At 48.0% G+C, this 20,285-nt stretch overlaps 1 protein-coding gene across 1 annotated transcript in view; it reads right to left on the bottom strand.

The window, feature by feature from the left end:
• The window catches only part of SETX (senataxin), a gene marked incomplete at both ends in the record, with an annotated part of 52,267 nt that extends 40,098 nt beyond the window's left edge, over nt 1–12,169 (bottom strand). The window contains 3 exons of the mRNA XM_084236295.1: nt 8,584–8,693; nt 10,744–10,954; nt 11,993–12,169. Of these exons, the coding sequence (XP_084092421.1) occupies nt 8,584–8,693; nt 10,744–10,954; nt 11,993–12,169 (498 nt within the window). The remainder of the gene's footprint in view (nt 1–8,583; nt 8,694–10,743; nt 10,955–11,992) is intronic.
• Between the last annotated feature and the right edge of the window lie 8,116 nt (nt 12,170–20,285).

Here is a 20,285-nt window from a genome sequence, read left to right as displayed (position 1 = left end):
CTGGAAAATTATCTGTAATTTTAGAAAATCTGTTTCAGGCAAGAAGCATCAGCTAATGCTAACAGAAGGAGAAAAGTCGACGAACAGGTTATCTATCACGATCTTAAAGCAGCTAAGAAATTGAAACTGCACAGTGGAGAACTGGATACCACCTCAACTAAACGAGCAAAGTTATCGTGCTAACGGGCAGGCAACACGGTGCGCTTCTGCCTGCAGCATCCCTGGAGGACACACACACACAGACTCCAACTGGCAACGCACAACCTGCGCCTGACCAGGAGAAACAGAGGACAAGCCCCAAGTGAGGAGCTTTGTGGCTTTTTTTTTTAAAGGACGGCGTCAGGAATGGCTATAGTCTTCAGAAATGCGGTTGTCATAAAAGACACAGAAAGGTTAAGGAAATGTTCCAGATTACGGGAGGCTAAAGCAACTTGACTACACACAAGTGCTGCCGCTGCTCTGGACACTGCAGTGCAGGGGAGAACGGTGTGACCATCAGCCCTGCCATCTTCCTTGTGCGCACGGAAGGTGTTGCCCTGGCTATGGGTTGGATTGTGTGGTTTAGAAGCGGACCGCAGCTCCTTTTCTCTGGCTCCCTCCAGTCCTTTCGCCTTTACCACGCAAGGTGGCACCACCGTGAGCACAGGTGTGGGCATGCCTTTTATTTCTGTGCCTCAGCGTCTGCCAGTGCATGCTTGCTGTGCCCGCCGCTGATTGCTTAGCATGACCCACCATTACCACCTCTTCATTGTTCCCCTAGTTCCTTCTAGAACAGAGTGAACCTATATTAAACCTTCTCACGCCATCCTGCATCCCGGGCCGTGTAATGCACTAAGCCATCTGTTCCCCTGTCTTACAAGCGGAATCCCCCTTCGGCCACATCTAGGTAGCCACTACATCCATTTCAATGTGCCTATTCTCTTTAAATCTTTTAAAAATATTCCTGGTCATCTGATAGTGGGTTTTTAGGTCTCTCTTTTAATTAAGAACTTTACATTCTGCACCTGATAATTCTAAAGAAGGCATTCTTTGGGTATAATTGTTCATTTTTAATTCTATCAGTGACTTTTTTCATGGCTTCGGCAACTTCAGCTGGGATCTATGTGTGGGGATCTGAGGAGGACTCAGCTGAGGCATGACCCTTTGGAAACCATCTGCACTGGTCTCTACAAGCAGGCGCCAAGCAGGCAGGCAGACTGGAACTTTCTTCTGAAAACAGGCCTGTGGTTTCACATTTCCAAGCCAGACAAGTATCTGTCTCCACCCATCACTTGTATTTCCAGGTACACCTGTGACAGAAGGCACAGCACCACAGAGGCCAGGTTCTGCCTTTCCATCCCATGGCCTGTTCAGCATGCATGTCACTGCCGCCGGCTGGGGTTCACGGACTTTCGCTAACACTCCTGACGACTGGGGCTTTCCTCTCCATCTTCTACTGGTTTCCAGTTCCCTGTGCTGGGACCCGCTGCATCCTTGTTTGTTGGGTAAACATGTCAACTCCAGCCTTGCTTTCTCTGACATTCGTAGGTGTTTTGTTCCCACTTGAGTGAAAGGAAATCAAGTCTTTTGCTGGCTTTTTTTTGGGTGAGGGCCAGGGAGCCAGACTTCTGATTTATAATAACTACAACCCTTCATCAGGACACACTTTCAACTCTGGCTGTCCATGGACCACTTTTAAATACTGATTTTTTGGCGCGGGCTACTCATGCTGTCTGACAAGGTCTGGGCATGGGGGAAATTCCTGAAAAGTCAGGAGGCTCCATAACCGGCTCCCGCCGGATCCTTTCCTTTTGTTTGTGGCAATGCTTGTGGTTGGTGATCTTTTACGCTATGCATCTAAACATAGATGACATGGTCAAAAAAAATAGTTTTACAATTCACTGTTTCAGTGACGTCAGTGCTGCAAAGCAAGGGGGCAGTAACAACATATCCCAAAATAGCCGGAGTTTCTCTCTGCTTGGGGCTAGTAACTCAAATTCTAGTATTTCCTAATCTTCTGGGCATAAGCACTAAATGACACTCCGGAAACTATGAAAAAAACGACCTAACTGACTCTGTCTGGCCCCTAACAAATGCCCCTCTGCCACTCTCTTCTATACAGTAAACTCACGAACACAATGAGCTTTTCCACTCCTGCTCTCGGCTTTCGCCCCGACCCTTTTGTGTGCGGAGCTCTTTGATAAAAAGAAGGGTTGGTAAATGGCGACTTATGAACAAGAGGCTTCTTTCTGATCATGTAATTATGTACCATCCTCAGGATGACCAGATTAAGCTAGAGGAGACCCCCCCTTTCTTCGTTCCCTAATTATTAGATCAAATAAACTCCCCGTGCCGTGTAGGTAACCTACAGAAAATGGCACTGACATTTCTCTAACCTTAGACTCTTTAACATTTAGTTAATCTTTCACTATGATAAAAGTAGAGGTGCAACTTTAATCAAATGAGCTCATATGCCTGCTTTAACATTAATAGGGTAGCTGCTCGGCTGTGAAAGATAAATGATTGTAACAGGAACGCTCTGTGTAGCAACTGTACTTTTCTCAAAGAATAATGAACGTCATCATCTCGGTACAAGGTCAAAGAGCCCCCACCAAACTGCTCTCGACAATAGTGCGATGACCGTGATCTTTCTGCCCAACTGCGCACGCTGATGTACGCCCGCGGCCTGCTTGTCACGGACAAATAAAGACCCGCTGAGACCTCAGCAGGATGATACTTTGCACCTTCATCGAGTGTCCGTGTCTCCTCATCTTCACCTCCGCCGATGCCGTCTCGTCCTTTGGGGACCCTGCCCCGGTTGGAGCTGGACTCCGGCAATTTTTAATAATGCAAAAAGCATCCATAAACTCACCATCCAACGCAGAAACTTAGGCCCCCTCACCACAGATATTGCTACCTCTGCGGGCCTCCCAACCCAGGACCAACATTATCTTCCATTCCAAGCGCTTCATTCCCTTATTGTTTATGTTATAGCATTTACCTGAATTGCTAAGTGTTATTCATTGTATTTTGTTATTGACTTTATAAAAAGGGTTTCCGCCTATGAAATCTTGGAGACTTTCCACTTAATATTTTATAATTAACATTTATCACTTTGCTTCAAGTCGACAGCTAGTTCTGACCGATACCCAGCACCCTACCGGGCAAGCACACTAGTTTTACTGACTCTCCAGTGATGAAGCACTTGGGTTGTTTCCAGTTTTTGTTGATTCTGGGCCAGGGAAATCCCTGTTCAGGTCTTCGTCCATTTTTCTTTTGGGGTCCTGTTAGTACTGTTCATATCTTCTCCCAATTTAATTTTTTTTCTAGTTTTCTTTAAGGTGCCTTGCAACAAATATTAAGTTCTTAATTCTGAGCTAGTCAATCTTATCAACCTTTTAAATCAATGGTTTCTTTTCAAGAAACCTTTCCTTCCCCTCAGATCTAAATAATACCTGCATTTTCTGCCAGAAGTTTGGCCGGTTTTTGACATTTAATCTATTTACATTAATATCTTATAACTATGACCCAAACCTAATTTCTTCCCTTTTTTCATAGATAATTTTAATCCTCTCCATTTCCGGACTCTCTTCCCCATTCATCTTGCACAATCACCTCTATAAATATGAGAGAGCCAAGGAGGAGTGAGTCTGCTTGAGCTCTTTCATTCTGTTGGCCACCTTGTCTGTCCGGATGCCAACAGCACCATCTTAATTATCCAAGCTTCAGAGTGAGCCCTGTTTAGTAGTTAGTCTCCTGTTTTTCACTCTGCAAATATGCCCTAGGAATACTGGCTCCTTCCTCTTCCATTTAAGTTTTTTATTTTTATTTTTTAAAGATTTTATTTATTGGGGCCTCCCTGGTGGCGCACGGGATTAAGACGCAACCTATGAAGCTGTCCACAGTCACCGCAGCACGAGTTCAATCCCCGGCCAGGGAGCTTCCCACATGGAGCAGCAGACCTCTCCTGTCTCCCCGCTGCTCCCCTCAGCAGTGTATTTTGGTTAATCTGCCTGTTCTGTTCCCCACTCTGTCTCTGGTGAATCCTCTCACCCCCCGCACCTCTGGCCTGTACCCACGTTCTTGTATGCATAAATAAACAAATCTTTAAAAAAATAAAATATTTATTTATTTCTGCATACAAGAGCTGGGGTACAGGCCAGAGATGCGGGGGGTGAGAGAATCCACCAGAGACAGAGTGGGGAACAGAACAGGCGGACTCACTGAAATACACTGCTGAGGGGAGCAGCGGGTGAGACAGGAGAGGTCTGCTGCACCATGTGGGTAGCTCCTTGGGCAGCCGGGGATCAGACTCGTGCTGCAGTGGCTGCGGACAGTTTCATAGGTTGCATCTTTAACCCCTTGCGCCACCAGGGAGGCCCCCATGTAAGTTTTTTAGACTCATCTTAGCATGTCGTGCTAAGAACACTCTTGGGATATATTTAAAATGCCTGCAGCACCCTTTCCTACGAAGCCTTCTCATTCCTGTACCAGAATCTCTTCCCTTATTCAGGTCCTCTTTCCTGTCAATTAAATTTTACAATTTGCCTGCAGAGGTCTTGCACGTTTTAAAGATATGTGCCTCAGCATTTTCTGAATCTACTATAAACAGAAACTTCTCTTTAATTATTGTTGGCTACCTGTATACAGAAGTATAACTGACTTTTTTATAAATACATTTTATACCCAGCGACCTTGTTAAATTCCTCTTGCTCATAACTTAGATTCTTTTAAGGTTTTCTATGTAAATGAGCCTATCATTGCAAATGTGGCATTTTATTTCTTCCTTTAAAATTCTGATGCCCTGAATTTCATTTTCTGATTTCTTCACTACACTGATCAGAGTCCTAATTTAACATTCTATAGAAACTTTGTCTATTCATGATTTTCAAGGGGATGTGTCACTAAAAATCAGTTCAACTTGGATTTACAATTTGCCTGCAGAGGTCTTGTACAATTTACAATTCAATTTCTTTAGTTTTTTTTTTTTTTTAACAGATTGTATTTATCAGATTATGGAATTTCCTTCTCATCTGCGAAGACTTTAATCAAATTTCTTAAGTTTTTTGCATCTATTTGTTTTAACCTGTTAATACAATTATACTACATTGTATTTTCTAATACTTTTTTTTTTTTTTAAGTGTGCTGGAGAAGCAAGTTCTCTCTTTTTATTTATTTATTTATACAAGCACTGGGTACAGTCAGAAGCGCAGGAGGGTGAGAGAATTCACCAGAGCCAGAGCAGGGAACAGAACAGGCAGAGTGGTGAAATACACTGCTGAGGGGAGCAGCGAGCACAGCAGGAGAGGTCTGTCACGCTATGTGGGACCCTCGCCGGTGGCTGGGAATCGAACCAGCGCTGCAGAAGCTGCAGGCAGCTTCGCAGCCCAGCGTTCAACTGCTGCGCCACCAGGGGAGGCCCAGTATTTTCTAATACTTTGTTTAGGATTTTTATATCTGTATTAATGATTAAGCTTTAATCTTTTTATTTTTTAGAGTAATACTGTCTTAAATAAATGTGGCAGTATTTTTTCCCTCTGGAAGGAGAGGCATAAAATGAGGATACTCTATTCCCAGAGTGTGTAATGTAACTCCCTATGTGAAATCACCGAGCCCACCGATTTGTTGGAGGGGAGAAGGGAAGGGTTATCAACTGGTTCAATTTATTAACAGTTATCATATCCAACAGTTTTAAAAAGCTATATTTTTCTAGGAATTATGTTGCCTAGGTTTTCAAAACTGTTTAATATACTTGTCTACGACACTTATTACCCAGGCTCTCGACTTAACTATAACGTGTCCTGCTCCTCATCTGTTTGTTTCTTCGACTTCCCTTCATCCTTCTTGACAGGAATTTGTCCATTTTGTCAAGTTTTTACACAAAGTCAACTTTTAGGCTTTGGGATTTTCCCTATTACATGTTTTTTGTCTGTTTTAATGAGTTCCACTCACTATTTTTCATTATCTCCTTTTCACTTCAATTTTGTTCTCTAGCTTCTGAAGAGAAATGAGCTAATTTTGAGTTCTTTTCCATAATCACATAGATAAATTTCCCTAAAAAGCACCTCTGTTGCTATATCCTACAAATTTTTATAACTTAGTTCTAAGTATTCTTAAATTTGATTTCTTTTTTAGCATATATTCATTTCAAAACGTAGACACACCTCTTGATTGTTCACTTCTATACAAACTGCGCTGTGATCACGGCAGGCACGACACCACGGCCTTGACATCTGCCCAGCTCTCATTATGGTGAGATATATGGCCATCTGCGTAGTGTTTAGTGCATATATGAAAAATGGCTAGATGTACAGTTTACATGAGGTCATGGATTTCTGTAGTCTCCTGACTCATCAATATTGAAGGGGAGTACGTGGGGTCTAACGACCAAAGTACCTGCTCGTCTCTGTAGTTTTATCAACAATAATCACTTCCACTGTTCTGGGCCTGTCTTACCTGGCATATTACTTATTTAGAACTGCGACACAGGTGAATTTAACTTTTTATGATTATGCAGTAAACCTCACACGACCTTGTTCCAATTATTTCACTCCTTATAATTACAGCCTCACCAGCTTCACGTAGGTCAGTTTTGTCTTTTCCGATCCCTTACATCAACCTTTTTTGTACCCAATTTTCACGTGTGTCTCTATGAAACAAAAGTGATCTAGATTTTATTTCTTCCAGAATCCACTCTGATCTCTTTTAACTGACAGTCACTATTGATATCCTTAAAGTTGTGTATATGCGATTAAAAAAATTAAAAATTCTGCTGGTGATGGTCACAAAAAAATTTAAAAATCCATTATTAACCATATTTTTTTCTATTTCTCTCAAAGCAATTGAAAAAATAGCTCTTACCAACCTCTGCCCTTAGTAGGAGGAAAACCCAGCACACACGCTCTCACAGCATTAGTCTCCTACCTGTCAGCCCACCCTACTGATACTGTCTAATCTGAATTGTTACTGATATAGTCACTTTCCTTAAACTAAGTTTTTTAAAAAAATTATAAGCTTTACCACAGTATTTAGTCAGTTTTATATTAACTCTTGCAACATATTCACAATTCTTGCTTTTCATTTATTCTTATATATACATTTCATTTTTATCACGTTCAGTATGAGCAGCACCGGCAACTCAGGACTCCCACCTTTGGTCACTAAGGGACACGCAGGCTCAGTCACCAAGCTGCAGGTGTGCGGCCCAGGTGCCCGCTGCTTTGCTGGCCCTCCCTCCTCTGCTGGTATGCAGCTTTCTTAAAAAACCAATCCAAGGGCCTCCCCGGTGGCGCAGCGGTTGAGCGCTGGGTTGCGAGGCTGCCCGTGGCCTCTGCAGCGCCGGTTCGATCCCCGGCTGTTCCTGGCCACCGGAGGAGGGTCCCACAAGGCGCGCAGACCTCTCCTGCCGCCCGCTGCTCCCCTCAGCAGTGTACTTCAGTCCTTCTGCCTGCTCTGCTCCCCGCTCTGGCTCTGGTGAATTCTCTCACCCTCCCGCGCTTCTGACTGACTGTACCCCGTGCTTGTATAAATAAATAAATAAATAAATCTTTAAAAAAAAAAAAAAAAAAAGCCAATCCAAGAGGGTACGGGGCAGACTGTCCACCTATTTTCTTTCATGGTCAGGAGAGCTCCACTCTCATATTAAGCACCTCGACTCTCTGGTTCTCTGCCTTACCAGGTGTACACCTGTAATTCCTATTACCCTACACAAACTGAATCCCCAGCTACCTACAGCCACCCAGACCTACAGGTTTCCAGTCATTTTGTGTTTCTGCTCTACTGCTGGTTCACAGAAACATTCACCTTTGGAGGAATGTGACTATACCTTTCAAAATGTTTCTTTTTAAAATTTTTCTATCATTGCTATGGTTTGGCTGAAACTCACCTTAACTGGAAACTCCACTACTAAGCTTTCTTTACTACTTACAAAACTGTTTAAAAATCCCCCTTTCTAGTCTTATTAGCCGGGCAGCCCTTCATGGCCTCGGGTGTAATGCGGTGACTCAGTTCCACATGGTGACATGAGTAGATGCCAGCACAGATCGCCAGACCCAAGGCCACAGGACGCAAGTCCCAGCAGGGGTCTGGGCGCCAGGGCAGCTCTCTGCTTTTGTTGCTGCCTGCTCTTCTGACTTCTACGTCTTTCTTCATCGCCAACCCCATCCATCCCTGCTCCACCCCTACTTTCTAGAATCTCATCAATTGCCAAAATAATTTTTTCAAATCTTTTAACTAGTATTTCCATGTGTTTTTAGAATCTCATCAATTGGCAAAGTAATTTTTTCAAATCTTTCAACTAGTATTTCCATGTGCTTGGAATGGAGCAGGCGCGCAAGGAAAGCGAGAGAGAATAGTTCTCCTCCATTAATTCAGGTCAACACAGTGAACAGAGTTCAGCTCCTCCCCTAAGCATCGCTGTGGGAAGTCCTCCTCCACCCCACCCAGACGCTCCTCCCTTGATCCCACTGAACCCCCAAGGCAACTGTAGCAATCTTACATCAGAAAAAAAAAATTTTGGCAACTATTTTAAACAAAATACACACCAAAACCCTCTATTATTACTGCTAAAGTAGTGTTCTTCATTGCCTTAACATTTTTACTCACCATTTCATTGGGATGGACCAAGAACAAATAAATCCCTGGATGTTTATCAAAAACCTGAAAAGAGCAATTCGCTTGTTCCATCCGACAAAGTGCTTCAACACATAACTCATCTAAACAGAAAAAATAAGGTAGTCAATATAAGACGTAAGTCTTCTCGACTTACCAAGATTCTCTAAATCCGACTCCTTTCACTGTTCTCTAAATGAAAGTTCTTTTTTAAAAAACCGAGGAATACAAACGCTGATGCTATAAATGTAGAAACAATACTGAGCTATCTCACAGACTAACTGGTTAATCACAGGGTGTTCTGTGAACCACTATGACTTACTAGTATATCTATCTCTTTTTTGGCTTGGTATAATGATGTCCATCTTCTGTAAGCATGGTTATAGATCCAATTCCATTAGCATTTCACATTTTGATCGACACAGACACACTCGGTACCAGAGTGATTCTGAATAACCCATTTTCTCCACTGGGTGCTACACCACCAAACACTGGTCTCCTGGAACACACTTACCCTGGACTCTCAATGCCGTTCCACCAGCCTGTCCACGCCAGTGCTGCTTTAGTTCCCACTGTTTCATGGACATTTCATTAATCATTCAGCAATGTGCTGAAGAGACTCACACATTAACCCTATCAGATGAATCAACTTTGGCTTGTCAAACTTTAAAGAATGCCGCAGTGAGAGCGGCTGGCTTAGGGGAGGGGCAGTGATTAGAAAGCAGAGGGGCTCCCCGAGAGCGGCTATGCTGCATCTTGGCTGGATCTGGCTGTACCGGGGGCTTAATTTGTGAAAGATCATCAAGCTATCTACTTCCCTGGATATATAAACGTTTGAAAAAAGACTTGTTAGGATTTTAAAATCTAGTGACTTTGAATTTATTTAGAAAGGATTTACCTATCAAATCTTTAGACTACTTTTCACCTTACTGAAAATAGAATACAGAGAAATATGTTAAACAACAAGGAAACAAAGCAGAAAGGGCATTATTTTCCAGGGCAACCACAGTCTCCACAGATCAAAGTTATGTCCCCCCCCCCCCAAAAAAAAACAAAAGCATGTGTTCATTCATATACATAAACTATCTGCATTAAAAGAGATGTGAGAAGGGCCTCCCTGGTGGCCTAAGAATTAAGTCTCAGCATTATCACCACTGTGGCCTGAGGTCCATCCCGGGCTAGGGAGCTACCCACAGGATGCAGCAGACCTCTCCTGTCTCTGTGCTGCTCCCCTCGGCAGTGGATTTCAGTAGATCTGCCTGTTCTTCTCCCCACTCTGTCTTGGTGAATCCTCTCACCGCCCCCCCGCCACGCACACCTCTGATCTACACCTCAGTTTTTCTGCTCAAAAATAAATTTAAAAAAGAGAGAGACGTGAGATATAGGAATCTAATGTAATGTATGTCCCTGGCCTGTCTCTAATTTAAACACAGCTGCCTAAAACCATTTGGCCACTGCTGTGAAAATCTGAACATGAATAGATATTAGATGGCTTTAAGGAACTGTGATTTTGTTAGGTTTGACATATCAGGAAAATGGTTTTACTTTTAAGAGATGCATACTAAGAAATGCAAATATAAATAATCAAAATCTAGACAGATATAATATGCCATGACACAGCAATCAGTGAAAATCACCACAAACCAGTGGTTAACAACCAGGGGTGACTCCCCATCCTGTCCAAGGGACATCTGGCAAAGCCTAGAGATATTTTTGGTTGTCCCAGCTAGGGAAGGTCAGAGGGCCGGGTGAGACTGGCATCTAGTGGACAGAGGCCAGGAATGCTGCTAACCATCCACAAGGGATAGGACGGCCCCCACAAGAAAGAATTTTCCAGTCCAAATTATTACTAGTGCCAAGGTTGAGAAACTCTGCTATAGAAAAACAGAACGAAAATTAACTGAATGAATAGCTGAACAAATGTGACAAAGCAAACATACCAAGAAGCTGGCAATTGCAGAATCCATGTGGTGTGCATATGTAACTCATTCTCTATCCATCTGAAAACTTGCATAATAAAATATTGAGGGGAAATGTAATTAAGTACCCTAACTACATTGAGCAGACAAATTTTCAATACAATAAGCCTGAATTTCAATAAGCCTGAATTCTTACAATTCTTAACATAACTTAAGGAACACTCAAGATACTTACTAACACGTTCATGTAAAAGTAGATAAGGATATTTCAGTATTTCAAGAAGAGGAACTCGAAGCTTGTTTTCAAAGTCTTGGCCAGTGAAGTCAAACAGCTGTGCCTCCCCATTGTTGTCTACTATATACAATTCATCATCATCTCCAATTTCCCCCTTCATGGATTTCTCAAAGTGATTTATGAGACGTAAGGTTTCTAATTCCCATAAAACCTACAGGAAAAGAAAAATGGGCAGCACACTTTAAATCTTATCAACAAAAATGTGACACTCTTTCTAGGGATGTACTTTTTCTAGTACAAAAATTCAGAAGTTAGAAATACTAGATGTAACATACTACATTTATTTAAAGGAAACACAGCCACTTTTATGTTATATGAAGGATACTTCAAGCACAAGTTGTTTAAACGCTGCTCTTACAGAGTTTGGCTATAAATACCATAGCATACCCTTAAGCTGTACTCTATTAAAAAGGAAGTAAGTTGGAGCTTCTTGTCAAGGACAGAGGTAGGCCATCTATATTCCAACCAAAGGTACTCACTTAAAACACCAGTTGTAATATAGACATTTCTAAAACTAAGAGAATTTATAAATGCAAAAGTTTTCACAACAGATTCACAATCCTGCTCCCTTCTGTGTTACACATATCCCTGCGGTCTCTCTTCTGTTTTTCAGCAAATAAGTAAATAAACCAGATGTTCGAAGTCACATATTTAGAACTGCTTGTTTCACCTCCGTTACTAAGACTCGAAAATATCCTTGCCCGTATAGGTTTATACCACTAGCCCATTACAGAAGTGAAAGGCAAGAACAAATACACCTGAAATATGCACATTGTTGTAAACCAATGTTACCTCAGTAATTTTTTTTTAAATGAAAAGGGAAAAAAACCTACTAATCAACAACAACAAAAATTTCAATGGACAGGACTTTGAATGTAACCCTGCCAAATATATTGACATAAAAAGATAAAACAAAAAACCCCACACATCATTTCATAAAATCATTTTATATCAAAATGAGTAAAAGCAATGGATCATACAGTTCTGCTCTTGGTTCCAATTCCATCCATCAGTCAGGAAGCACTTCCTCAGCATCTACTACACTCCAGGCCGTGAATCAGGTGCCAGATATGCAGCAGCCGTCAAAGTTTAAATCCCTTCCTCAGTTCTCTGATGCTTCCAACAGAGCTGGAATCTATTCCCTTCCCAGGGACCAGTTTGGAAAACACTGCCATGTGATGGCAATTACCTCGTGCAAGAACTGCAAGCTCTCTCTTGCTCTGTGGTACTCAGCCACACACTCTAAGCAGTAGCAGAGGTCTTCATCAGCGGTCTGAAACTCACTGGAGCGGGTCTTGGAGGCATAGCACTTCAGGAAATCAACGGTGGAACCACCACCTGGCGTACACCAGCAGCATGTGCTCATTCTGCAGCCAGCAGCAGAGAAGAAGACACCTAACGCTAGAGGAGAAGAGAACAAAGCAGCTGTGGCCTATCCCGTGAAGAATGGGTACAGGCCGATTAATGACCCTCACGTTCAATTTAAAACATGCCTCCACTGCAGCCCGAACCTCCTGTAACTGATCCACCGCTGACTAAACTCAACTCTGAGCATGTGCTTTAAAAAACTAATTTTGACACATGAAAAATATAATGAAAGTACTTTGTTAATTACAATTATAAGGCAATATACAGCTGTGCTATAAAGAATCAAAACTACGTAATACCTACTGATGGAAAATACGAAGAGAGAATTATCAGCGTTTTCACAGCATGGATTTTGAAGTGTTCTGATGGTGACTTGGAGTCAGCATTTCACGTTCTCCAAAGACATGTTCCTGAAATGCCTGGAAACATAGAAATCCCTAAGTGTTAACCATACCAGTAATAAAAACTCATAGAGGATTTTGTCTGGTTTGGCCTAAGTGGGAACTGGACTCGTGACTCTCCTCAAAAGAAAACAGAATGAGATAAACAGGTATACAGTGGAGACACCTGGCAAACACAACCTTAACCAAGTGATCAAAGTTAACACCATCAGGGTAAATCTTGTTCATATTATGTGATGAGGAAGGGACTTCAACTTCGCAGTGCGCTTCTCCAAAACCCTTAAGAGAGCCCAGTCTACTCAGAAGAAACACATCTAACCCAAAGTGGGTTAAACAACCCCCAAAGCGAGGATTATCTAAACAGCTATCAGCCAGTCTGCAACAAGAAAGACAAGCACCAGACCAAAGGGAATTAAACAAGAGTTATTTCATATAAAAATAAGGATTTACTGGGAATTGGGCCAGGAAACTATCTGACAAACCTGATCTTGAGAAGCCTGTCCTAAAATGAATTATCCAGTGAATGTAAAATATCAGCCTACTGGGGAGCTGCAAACTCGACCATAAAGCCAACAGCGCTTATTCCATCAAATGGATGCCCTACGCCACGCACCTGCTCCGCGGCGACGGCATTCCCCACGGGGAGGAAAACTGGTGGGGGGACACGGAGCCGTCCTGCTCAGATACACCAGCACCACGCAGACACACACGTGTGCACAGAGGTTATATGCAGGTATTAAAATTCATACAGAAATGTTTAAAATGTTTAAGAAGTCTCAAGAAGACAAGGGACAATGAAAATTGAAAAACAGCCCCAGTCACTGATGGACTGGGTACAGAAGCGTGGTAGTGTGTGAGGCAGAGCGCATCACCTCTGCCCCTGGGAGATCAGGAACAAACTATGTTCCTGCTGCAGCTTCTATAGCATAAGGCCAGCTCCTCAAATAAACTTACAATACAAAACTTACTTTTCTCTTACATCCACAATCAAACAATTATATATAAATGTGTAAGTAATCAAATACATGCATTTGTTTTATGAAATGATTTTTTTATTTATTAACTATTACTTGTCTACTTTCTTCATGCTCCTAACATGCGTTTATTACACTTTTCAGCAGGAAAGACTATTTAAAAAGATTTTTAAGTAGAAATCAAAATTTATAAGAAATGTATTTCAGTAAGCCCTTAATTATGGACTTTCTAAAAAGCAAAGTAGAAAAAAAACGAGAGCTACGCAATTCTCAGATAGGAAAAAAAAAAAAAGAATGCTTGCTGGGGTGGGGAGGGAGAGCCACGCCCTTTCTGACAATTCTAACTCAATTACATTTTATTAATTCCTACCTTGTACAACTAAGGGGAAGCTAAGTAACATTGTGGATACTATGTTACTACAGGATACAAACTGATTTCATTCAAAGAAATTCTTACACCCAAAAGGCCAATATCTTAATACCAGGAAGCAGAAAGTCTGTCAAAACTGTCCTTTCCAGTGATTTCAGTGTAGGAAATGAATCTAAATGATCTGAGAATAGAAAGTGAAACTTTTTGAACATTTCCAAAACAACTGCTTTGAATCACCCTTTAAAAACTTAAAGAAGGGACTGAGGTACAAATAAGATGTTTACTTTTTAAAAAATTATTAATAGCACCAAGCAAGAGAAACCTTCTACTAAGAAATTTAAGAGTCTGCTTTTTATTTCACTCAGAGAACATTCTACACCCACCCTCCGGGAAGCAGAATCAAATTTTCTTAAGTAGTTGGAAGTTACAGCCAAATAATAAAGCCATAGGACCGGGAACAGACAAGGAATAGTTCCACAGAGCACTTCAAAAACAGAAACATGTTTCCATTTGCTCTCAAAAGGCCACAGTATGAGGTTATGTTCCCAAATCTAAAATCACCGCTGGTCTGACAGCTAAGACCGAGAAATCTAAACAGAGTACAATGTACCGTGGGTAGAGGACTGCACATTGTGTAAGGTTCTGTACAGCTCAGTTCTTCTAGAGGTCAGTTTTGTTAACTTTGTCAGACTTCAACTGCTTGGAACCGTTACTGGACTGCAGATGGATGCGCTGGGGAATCCTCAAGCTGTAAGACAGCAACAAAGGCCAAGCCCCAGCATCAGACAAAGCTGATTGTCAACAAGGGTTCTTTACCAGAGATATGCAGCGCGTGCTAGCACATCTCAGTATTAAGGATTCTTGGTATTAAATAACAATCACTTTCTTCTACACTTCCCAGCTAACTTGTTGAAAAACAAATCTACAGGGCCTCCCCTATGGCGCAGCGGTTGAGCACTGGGTTGTGAAGCTGCCCGCAGCCTCTGCAGCGCGGGTTCCATCCCTGGCTGTTCCCCAGCCACCGAGGAGGGTCCCACACGGCGCGCGGACCTCTCCTGCTGCCCGCTGCTCCCCTCAGCAGTGGACTTCGGTCCTTCTGCCTGCTCTGCTCCCCGCTCTGGCTCTGGTGAATCCTCTCACCCTCCCGCGCTTCTGACTGTACCCAGTGCTTGTATAAATCAATCAATCAATCTTTAAAAAAAAAAAATCTACAGTTTCAGTTCCTTTGCACCCTGGCTTCAAAAGCCCCTGATTACCTCTATTACCAAATCAAACAGGATCTTTCCTTGACTCCTCTAAAGCATATGAAAATGTTGGCTATGCTACCCAATTTCCTTCACCATCATCTCCTCCTCCATCATCTTGCCCCCAATATCATTTTCTCAAGGCTTGTTCTCAGGACTCTAACCTAATTTAGTCAATGTGCTTTCTGGGTGACCTATTCAAACCACTGCTTCACCAACTACCTATGCTGCAGCATCCCAAAGACTGAGACGTACGCAGACTCCTAGTGCAACGCTCAACTGTTTCAGCTACTCAATACATGACAGCCTAGCCTAGAATTCCACAAGGATGTATTCGATATCCAACTGCACAACCTCTGCTTTTATGCCTACCTCAAAGTAAACAGAATGGAACAAAGTCCTCCCCTTACATTTGTTCTTCATGTATTCTCTGTATTTATGGCATTATCATCCCTTCAATCTTAAAGCCAGCAACCTGGAAATGACCCTATACTCTCTCCTCCTTGAGCTCCTACCTGAGTCATCTGCTGTGCCTTAGTTTATTTTTTTAAAGATTTATTTATGCATACAATAATTGGGGTGTAGGCCAGAGGTGCAGGGGGTGAGAGGATTCACCAGAGACAGAGTGGGGAGCAGAAGAGGCGCGTCTACTGAAATACACTGCTGAGGGGGCAGCGGGAGATGGTAAAGGTCTGCTGTGCCATGTGGGTAGCTCCCTGGCGGGCATGGAACTCAGGCCTCTGTCGCTGGCAATAGCTTGATAGTGCTGAGACTTTACCCCTGCGCCACCAAACCAGGGAGTCCCTGCTGTGCCTTAGTTTAGCACTTCATCACTGTCTGTATTACAGAAGAATCCTGAATGAGCCCTGCCTCTTTTTTTTTTTTTTTTTAAGATTTATTCATGCATACAAGAGCTGCGGTACAGGCCAGAGGTGCGGGGGGTGAGAAGCTCCACCAGAGACAGAGTGGGGAGCAGAACAGCAGACCGACTGAAGTACACTGCTGGGGGGAGCAGCGGGGAGACAGACGAGGTCTGCTGCGCCATGAGGGAAGCTCCTTGGCCAGGGATGGAACTGGAGCTGCAGAGGCCGCAGACAGCTTCACAGGTTTCGTCTTAACCCCTTGTGCCACCAGGGAGGCTCAGCCAAAAGCCCTGCCTCTTGTTTGATCAGCACTAAGTCCTCCAAAATGCTGCCAAAGGCCGCCAAAGCCGTCCTCTGAGCGCACAAACGAAAACGACTCAACAGCCTGGGGATAAAATTCACTTCTTTGAGCTCATCCCTTGAGACCGCCAAGATCCGGCCTCGGCATCGCCCCCTCCGTCGCGCCTCCCTGCGCGCCCTAAGATTCGCCGGGGCCGGGGCCGAGCAGCCGGGCTGCCTGGACGCGCGTCCGTCTGCGCCCAACATCCCGGCGGCGCCCTCCGCCTCACCCCGCGCCCGCGCGTATTCCACCCAAGGAGAGCCGGAGAAGAGACGCGATTATTACGGATGAAGTTCAGAGTCTGTTTTTTTAAACAGGCGCAGCCGGGACGCCGGCGGAAAGTGGGTCTGCGGGCGGCGCCCCGGGGCCCGCTGTCCGCGGGGACCCCCCGCCCCCGGGCGACGCCGCCGGCCCCCGGCCCCGCCCCCGCCCGCCGCCCCCTCCCCGGCGCTGCCGGCGGCGCAGGACCGCGGCTGCCCGCCCCCCGGGCCCACCTGCCGGCGCGCGTTGCGCCCGGGAACCGCCCGCCGCGCCGGGGCCGAGACCCGGCGCAGCCCCGTCGGCGGGCGTCCCGCCCTCACCTGCGCGCGCCCCGCCGCCCGCGGAGCTCCGCCGCGGGCCCGCCTCCCGACGCCGCCGCGGGGCGGCCGCGGACACGGGCCCCGCCGGGGCCGGCGGGCTCGCGGCGACCAGCCGCGCGCGGCCAGGGCGGCCCGGCCGAGGCGCCCGCGGGCGGGGGCGCAGGGGGCAGGCGGGCGCCGGCCCCGGGACCGCCCGCCCCGCCCGCCCGGCCCCGCCCGCGCCGGCCCCGCGCCGCCCCGCGCCGCCCCGCGCCGGCCTCCACACGCGCCCCGCCCGCAGGGCCGCGGCCGCTCGCCTCACCCGCCGACCTCGCGCCCGCAGCCGCCGCCTCCAAGCCCCGCTCCGCGTCGGCCGAGGGCGGAAGTGCGGGCGGGCGCCCCGGCCCGCACCGGCGCCCAACCCGCGGGCGCCGCCGGCGGAGGACCCGCCCCCGCGCGCCGTCGGCCGCGCGGCCCCGCCCAGGGCGCCGCCGTGTTTTGGGGGCCGGGGGCGGGGCGTGGGAAGAGCGCGCTCGGCCCGCCGGGCGGCCCCGGCGCCGGACGTGACGCCACCCCAGGGGCGGGGCCAGGCCCACCGGGAGCGTCGGCTGTGGGGGCGGGGCCTAGGGGCGGGGCCTAGGCGCGGAAGCCCCGCCCCCACCCTGCCCCGCGCGGGCCGCCCGCGGGTGGCCCCGCCCTCGCCGGCCCTCCCCCGCCCTCCCCCGCCCTCCCCCGCCCTCCCCCGCCCTCCCCCGCCCTCCTCGGGTCTTGCCGCCCCTTTTCCTGCTTCCCCCGCCCGGGGCTGCCGCCGGGGCGCGTCGCGCCTGAGGGGCGTGTTCTCCTCAGCGCCTCGGCTGCCAGGGCCTGAGGTGCGGGGCGAGCTGGGGGCGCCGCTCGCGCTCCGAGCCCGAGAGGGGCCGGCGGGCGGGGCGGGCGGGGCGCGAGCGGGGCGGGCGCGGGGCACCCCCGGGCCCTGCGCGGACGGCGGCGGCCTCCCCCCGCCGAGGCCCGGGCGCCGGCCCAGCGACGCCGCCCGCGCGGACGGCGGGCCCGAGGGCCGGGGCGCCCCGAGGCCGAGCGGCGGGGCGCGTCTTACCTGGGAGAACCCCAACCGGAGACTGGCGGGCGAGCGGGGGGGGGGCGGCGCGCGTCGAGAACGTTCCGGCGGGGGCGGGGCCGCGGGGGCCGTTGGGGCGCGTTCGGGGCCGGGGTCGAGCTCGGGGCGAAGCCGTTGCCCGCGTCACGGGCGCCGCGAGGCGGGGGCGCCGCGAGGCGGGGGGGCGTCGCGAGGGCCGGGGGGGCCGCGAGGGCGGGGGGGCCGCCGGAGGGCGCGGGGGTGACCGTTACGCGCGTGTCCCCCCGACCCGGGCCCGAGCCGCGCGGCCGCCGCCGCCCATCCTGCCCGCGAGGCCCGCGTGAGAGGGCGGTGGCCGTTGGGACGCGCAGGAAAGACCCCGACGCTGGCGGCGCCCGGCCTCGGCCCCGCAGGTGACGCCGCCGCCGCCTCGACAGAACCGCCCGCGCGTTAGGTAAACCGGGGCGCGGGTGCCCCCAGGCCCCGCAGGGGGACGCGGACTCCGGAGCCCGCGCGCTCTCGGGGACACGCCCGAGCGGCCCGGCTCCCGCACGGAGAGGAGCGGGGAGCCCAGGGCTGGGGGGCCGCGCCCCGCAAGGCCAGCGAGGCGCGGGCTCGTCTCCCACCCCCGCGGCCGCCGCTCGGCGGGAGAAGCTGCGCCTCGCACCCTTGCCCGCTGCTCAGGAAACGCCCTGCGGACGCCCGCCCGTCCCGCGCGTTCATTTTCAAACGGACAAACCCCAGACCCAGGAGAAATCCAGGAGACCGTGAACGTCGGTCGCTCGTGCAAGGCACGAGGCTGGGAGTTGCTCGTCCCCACACCAGGAGCGAGACCGTCTCCACACGGACGACGCGGAGTTGAGTCTTTTCTCCAGTGAGGCCGAGGGACTTGCATAAAGTTTACTTCAAGTGAACGATCCAGCTGATCGGGGCGGCCTCGGGGTGGCCGAAGTGAAGGGAATGTCTGTCCAGCTTTTCCTCGCAGGCGGGCTGCCAGGCCCAGGCGCCTGCAGGTGCTCTCTGGTGTGCTAACGTGTCATTCGATACTCTCATTTCCGCATACAGAGTGTGAGTTCATAGATCAGAATTGTATGACAGAAAAGGACAATATTCGGCACGTTCCTCCAGTTTGATCATGGGACGCATCCTCCAGTTTGGATTCGCAACAATCCAATCCTCATCTCCGCGTTTTTCTCTAGTCCATTTTTGTCAGCTGACATACCTTAACACAATGATGTGTAACCCACAGAGTTCAGTCCGTGGCCCGAGGAGCGTTACCAGCCCCCTGCTTTTGTGTGATCTCAGCTTCATCCCAAAATGAGGCCCCCGGCCACTTGGCAGTGAACTCCCTTCTCCACACTCAGCGCATGCAGCCACTGAGCTAATTTCAGCATCGCCCTAGATTTAGGTTACTCTAGGGATCAGTGGAATTACGTATTAGGGACCCCTTCGTGTCTGTATTTTGTTCCACACAAAGTGAGGTTCACAGTGGTGCTGCGTGTATCAGCAGTTCATTTTTATTGTGGAGTAGGGTCTCCACCAGCTCCCGTGAGAACGTGCCGCTTCGCTCTGTTCGCTCATCCGCTGACGGATACGCTGGTCCCGTTTTCCACCACCACGAGGAAAGCTGTTCTGAACATCACTGTGTAGTCTTTTAGTGTTTTCATTTAACTTGGATAAGTAGCCAACAGTGGAATGCTGAGTTACAGGGGAGGTGTGTTTTTTTTTTTTAAAGGATTTTTTTTTTTTAATAGAGGCATTTTTTTTATTTATTTATTTGTTTGTTTGTTTTGTTTATGCAAGCACTGGGTACAGTCAGAAGCACGGGAGGGTGAGAGAATTCACCAGAGCCAGGGCGGGGAGCAGAGCAGGCAGAAGGACCGAAGGACACTGCTGAGGGGAGCAGCGGGCGGCAGGAGAGGTCTGCGCGCCATGTGGGACCCTCCTCCGGTGGCCAGGGAGCAGCCGGGGATCGAACCGGCGCTGCAGAGGCCACGGGCAGCTTCGCAACCCAGCGCTCAACCGCTGCGCCACTGGGGAGGCCCAGGGGAGGTGTGTTCTTAATCTTAGGAGAATTTGTAATCCATTTTCCAAAGATTCTCCTATACACCAAGAATAAGCCTTCCATTTGCTCCACAAGCTCATCAACACTTTTTTTTTTTTTTTAAAAAAAAAAAAAGGTTTATATATACAAGAACCAGGGTACAGGTCAGAGGTATGAGGGGGTGAGAGGATTCACCAGAGACAGAGCGGGGAGCAGAACAGGCAGACTGACGAAATACACTGC

Source organism: Talpa europaea (assembly GCF_964194135.1).
Source record: "Talpa europaea genome assembly, chromosome: 7".
Taxonomy (NCBI): domain Eukaryota; kingdom Metazoa; phylum Chordata; class Mammalia; order Eulipotyphla; family Talpidae; genus Talpa; species Talpa europaea.
This window is presented reverse-complemented; position numbering and strand designations above follow the sequence as displayed.